Source organism: Pteropus vampyrus, unplaced genomic scaffold (assembly GCF_000151845.1).
Source record: "Pteropus vampyrus isolate Shadow unplaced genomic scaffold, Pvam_2.0 Scaffold1, whole genome shotgun sequence".
NCBI lineage: Eukaryota > Metazoa > Chordata > Mammalia > Chiroptera > Pteropodidae > Pteropus > Pteropus vampyrus.
This window is the reverse complement of record NW_011888782.1, coordinates 7,159,614-7,165,692: the sequence shown is the minus strand read 5'-3', so window position 1 is coordinate 7,165,692 and position 6,079 is coordinate 7,159,614. Positions and strand designations below refer to the sequence as shown.

Below are 6,079 nucleotides of genomic sequence, written 5' to 3'. Positions count from 1 at the left end.
TTGAAGAACTATGGTTAATATATCAACACAAATCGACACTTCTGGTACTGAAATATCTTCCTGCAAGCCTCTTTTAAGGCACATTAATTCTAGTGGAGGATCACAGAATAATGGCTAAGATCTTGGGCTCCACAATCTGTGAAGCTCACTACTTATAATTTGTATGATCTTGAAACAAGTTCTTAACTTTCCTCTTCCTCAGTTTCCTCTTTTATAAAATGGAAATATCAACAGTAATTCCTACACAGAATGGTAGTGAGAGATAAGCTAATATGCATGCCTGACCTCTAGTAAATGTTCCATTCATTTACTCATCAAATACTGATTGAACACTTACCACAAACCAGGCACTATGTTAGGTACTAGAAGGACAGGGCGAACAAAACCACCACCTGGACTTTATGAAGTTTATACTGTAATGATGTAATAAAGGTTAGCTATTATAAGCTCACTATCCCTTCTCTAAAACTGTAAAATTTCAAAAAATTTCAAAAATTTCAAAAGCCTTTAAAAAAGATTTTCCATAACACTTTTTGCAACAAAATCTGACTTTAACATACATAAGACTGTATTTTATAGTCTTTATAACTATAAATAGATTTGATTTGGGGGATTGCCCCCACCGCTGGACCTCTTATATTATCTTTATAAAATTTTTTAAACTTTAAATTGTGAAACATATCTGATACCAGGGTTTTGGATAATCACTTAAGGACTTGTATCACCATTATCGCCATCACCATCACCATCACCATCATTATCATCATCATCATCATTGTCATCATCATCATCACTATTACTAAAAAAAAGTACCACTATTCCTCCTATTCCTCTATCAATGCCTGTAAGATTTTAGATGGTTTCAGAGGAGGGAGAGGTTGGTTTCTTGTAAGCAAAAGAGGCAGGAAAATGTCCCGAGGGTCTTCTGACTTGCTGCTCATAGAAGATTTAAGAACAAGGTACCATCTGAGTGAGTACTTTGCACTCGACAATGTAATTTATGGCTTATAGAAACCGCATAAGTCACTTCTTGCTAAGCAAGCCGCCATTAATGCATGTTTTAAAATACTTTAGTATGTTTCTTACCAAACACAGAAAGATGGACAGCAATAAGAGGTAACATCCTTACTAAGATTATATTCTTATCTTGCTGATAAGAGAGGTTCTTGATGCATTTTCTCCTTTTCCTGAGCAGACTCTGCCTTTCCTATGCACAGCCCTCGAGATTTCCCCAAATGCCCTTTATCATGGAAGTAAATTTTCTTTCCTTTTCTAGGCTCCTTCTTTATCAGTAATTATATAATCAGAAGACTCTTCACAAAGCTCTGCTGAGACTCAACAAAGAAAAACGCCATTAATAATTTAGGCAAATAATTATGTGTGTGTTATATAACGTGTGTGTGTGTGTGTGTGTGTGTGTGTGTGTGTGTGTGTTATTTCATTATAATAAAGAACATATAGTTATTTCATTATAATAAAGAACAGTCTCCTATAATGACATGTGAAAGTGCTTGTTTTATATGTGCGGATACAAAATTATACGTAGAATAAAAGAATACATGGCGAAAAAACAGAAAGCATTAAAGGTAGTGAAGAGTGGTAGGGCTATGGCTGGTGTTCTTCTTAACCAAATTTCCATCAACATGCACATTTATCACTTTTAGAATGAAATACAGATACCAAACCTCATTAACAACAACTCTGTAAGAAGGCCAATGAGAGAAAGGCACAAGTTAAAGCCAAGTGGAAGAAAGGGCAACATATGAAGAGGAGGCCGATGAGGACGTAAGCCCTGAAAATGCCTCGGAACCACGGCAACCTCGCTGAGTGCTGTGAAGCAGCCTACTGCAACCCTCTCTCTCTTTGCCAAGGCTCGACCAACACCTCGGGCTTCCGCATGTGTGATTCGGCTGCCAAACCTGTAGGTATAAATCCTCAGCAGCCTCAAACATTGCCCTAGACCATGAAAAGGGATTTAAAAGGAGAAGTGGGTGGTAGTTTTACCCTACCATTAGTAACAGAGAAGAAAAGAAAGCGGCATTGATTTTTTAGCTCAACAGAATAAGCATGCCAGAACTCTGAGTTGAAGGAACAAAACACACTATAATTAGCAAATATCTGCAAGAAGAGAAATATATTTGCTTGGGATGGTGGGGACTGTTACAATGCAAGGTAATTAAAATTTCTCTTTAAGCACCATCAAAGGTGGGGGTGGGGGGACCTCTCTGTCCCTTGGCTTAGAGACAGACTGACAACTATAATCTGAAAACATAAAATGCTGCTTACATAGCAAATGTAATAGAGAAAGAAGTCTTAGACCAGTTAAAAAGAGTTTAGAACAATTAAGAAGCGGCCACATGAGCATGCCCAGAGTTCATAACCCATTTAGGGGCAAAATCCAAACTGCAGCTTAACTGTTTTTGAATCTTTCTTTCTGGAGTAAGCCAAAATATTTGTCATGCCTCAGTCTCAGTTGTTGGATTCCTCAAGAAAATATTGAAAATCAGGACAGTAAGAACTGATGTGTGAATATTGGACATTCAGTGAAAGCTCATCAGAATTACCCATGGCCTCCTCTACCTAAGGCTTAGGATTTGTGTTAAACTATGAAGGAATTTTCAGTCATTTTCTATCCAAAACCATTTCTGTTGTTGTTTCAGACCTTATTTTTAAAATTAAAACTGTCATTCCTGAGACGCAAATTGAGTAACCCAGTAATACTAACTTTATAATAAAAAACTAGTTTCTCAACTAAAAGAGGGTTTCGTCCATCTTTGGTCAAAGAATCATATAACGCCTCCTCTCTTAACCTCTGTTCTCTACGCCAGCAGTTCTCAGTGGCACGGGGAAGGAAGGCTCTCTCATACACAGAAAGCCTTTCTAAATTATAACGTCTACCTCCCTACCAAGTGCTGCTCCAGGCAGACTGACACAAATGAACTGTCTCATTCACGTCTTGCTGTCATTGCTCCATGACAAGTCATCAGCTCACACTCAGGCCCTCTCGCCAGCAGCCACTCAGCTTAAATATGTGGTTCTTAGATTTAAAAAGCATTTCCAAGGCCTATTCCTTTGACACATGGCCTTCATCAGTAAAATATTTAAATGATTACATATTTATATGTTGAAGTTCTGACAGGTGCAAGAAGCAAGGTGCCCAAGAATATGTATATTCTACAAGAAACTGAGCACAGAGGGACAAAGATTATTCTAAAGGAGGCCTCTCTCTTCCTGTCCAGCCTTGCCCTTGGAGTCTAGTTTACAGTGAGGGGGCAGGACTACTACTGCTGAGGCAGGAGCGATTCACCAGTCACAGAAAAGGATGGAGTTCTGGGATGGAAAAACACAGCTATTTGAGCTCTCTTGCACTTCTGAGTAGATGGAAACTGTTTCTGCACACTCCCTCCCATCCCCCTTTAGCTTCCTGGCAGCTGAATACACAAAACAAAGCACCACCCCATTCTACGAGACTCAGAGACAAAGACACCCAGGTGGGATGAGGTGGGGCTAAAAGAACTGTGATAACAGTCAACACGAATTCAAGCTAGTAATAGATGGACTGTCTAATACTCAAGAGGACTCAAAAAGGGAGCTGAGGAGAGGGTCCCTTCTCTCTCCTCCTTCATCCTGAGATGTTTTTCCTTATCATTCCTGATCTTGTTACTGATGCAGGCTTTGGCGTGTACGTATTAATCTCGAGCCCCTGCATTAAACGAAGACCCGCAAGAGAACTCCCTTACTTTGGGAAATGAGTGAGGATTAGAGTTCGTTTCTCAAGTGGCAGTTTGTCTTTTTCCTGTCTTGCTTGTTCCAGGAGTTGTCGTCTCATTACGGTGAAGACTGAGCGAAGCAGTGTTCTCCCAAACACCTGGGTGGTTTCATACCGAGGCAGACTGTCACAGAACTGTGGCACGTTGCAATAACACAGCCACCTGCGACAAGAGGAAACAAGCATCATCAGTACCTCTTAAACCCTAAGATCATCCGAAATATCCAATTATGATTACTCTCATACCATTAACCACAGCAGAAGAAACTAGGGCTGCAATGACAAACAATACCATCACTATTGGCTAGTGAAACTTGGGAGTTAGATCAGCTCGCTCTTATACAACCACTTGGGTCCAATTCTATGAAAATTGTTCCACTTTGTAGTACTGTGCAGTGTCCTGCAGTCAGACAACCCTGGGATCAAATCCCTGCTTGGCTGCTTAACTGGCTGCATGACTTTGGGAATGTAACAGTGTTCTTAAGTCTTCATTTCCTTACCCGGAAAATGGGAAGAGCAATAACCTACTTCGCTGGGTTGTTAGAAGCATTATATGAGATACTATATGGAAAGTGCTTAGTGCAATTAGATTTTCTGGCACATCAACTGGTAGTTTAAAGAAATTAAAGGGGAACTGAGGGTAATACCCTTTTGTGAAAAAATCAGAATTCAATCATCTAGTACTAGACTTATTGAGGGGATCATTTTGTAAATTATATAAAGGTCTAACCACTATGCTGTACGCTCAAAACTAATACAAAATACTGAACTTAAAAAAAAGAATTGCACCATCTACTCCTTTGAGTAAAATTTAAAGTTTCTTTAAAATGCCTATATGGCACTCGACATACCCCTGAAGCTTTGGTGGGAAGATAAAGATCTTCAAGACTGTTCAAAACTCAGTCAAAACGCAGGAAGTAATAAGCTCCCACCATCTGTCACTTAGGTACATTTTTCAATGACTCAGACTCAAAGTCAAATATGCACTCCGGCGGTGCACGAGGCTGGAGGAGTGCCCAGACCCAGAGGGAAACCAGGGGCTTCCTTGAGGTCTGACCACAGTTCTGGGGTACACTAGCTATGTAGGGCAGAGCTCATTTGGCCCAGAGAAGCTATTCAAAATCGACCCTCTTTCTTTTTGGTCTCCCGGAGCTCTCAAATTCCCAGGACCCAGCAACAGGAATTTACAGGGGGGGTCAGAGAGAGCAGCACCAGACCAAGGAAGGGTCAGAAGCTTCACTGCACAGACCCTTATTCCTTGGCAGCAGATACAAACATACTCTTCCAGTCAGGTCTGCTTTCTAAAAATTAAAACCTTTCCTCTCTGTGTGTCTTCCTGATCTCCTTTAAAGTGGGGAGAAGGGCTCTAATGTGCTCAAACAGCCACAGAAAGCTCCCCCAGGAATTTTCAACCCCTTAATAAAGAGTGGAATAATATTATTTTACTCATGCTTATTGGCTTTTTTCCCCCTCTTCTGTATTATTTCATATTTCCCCTGTGTGTGGTGGTAGTGGTAGTGTTTCATCTTTGAGAAAGAAAACTTTCATTAGTGTTAGTCCATCTGCCTTGATACAAAATTAACCATAAAACCCTGTTATTATTTCTATTCTTCTCTCAACTTTTCTGTTTTAATAATTTACACTCAAATATCATTTTATGATTACGTTACCAAAATGGGCATCTTATGTGATGTGTTGTATCTTGTCAAGTCAGAAACAGCGATTTTGGTAGCAGAAAAAGCTTGGAAGTGCATTTATTTTGTAATTCATGGGACACTTCATATAGAAATTCATCACCTTCAAGGCTAATCTTTGCTAGATGTTAGTCTGTGGCCACTTAATGAAGTTAAAAACCTATTTGAAATTCAAGGGAACCCAGCTCCCAAAAAAACTACAAATATTAGAGTTATAGTTCCAAACCTAATAATCAAAAGTTCCGTTTCATGAGACAGGTTACCACAACGCTATCTGTAAGACTTAATATTAAAATGTGTCCAACCTTCTTCAACGAAAGACTTAAAGTTTTAATGATTCAGACCCAAACTGTCCAAAAATGTTATCTATGATGACAGAAATGTTCTATACCTGTGTTGCTATAGTAGCCACTAGCCATATGTAACCACCGAGCACTTGAAATGTGGCTAGTACAACCAACAAGCTTAATTTTTTAATGTTATTTAATTTCAACCAATTTAAAATTTAATTTTAAATGGACACAGTGTGAAATATTTTTCCATTAAACACAACTTTATTGTTTTGGTAGGACTCCATTTAGCTTCAACCATGTAAAATTTAGGTAATGAAATGTAC

General features: G+C 39.2%; 1 protein-coding gene across 1 annotated transcript in view; it reads right to left on the bottom strand.

The window, feature by feature from the left end:
* The window catches only part of KAT2B (lysine acetyltransferase 2B), a 65,374-nt gene that overhangs the window by 32,290 nt on the left and 27,005 nt on the right, over window positions 1-6,079 (bottom strand). The window contains exon 6 of the mRNA XM_011354901.2: window positions 3,741-3,932. Coding sequence (XP_011353203.1) covers window positions 3,741-3,932 — 192 coding nt within the window. The remainder of the gene's footprint in view (window positions 1-3,740; window positions 3,933-6,079) is intronic.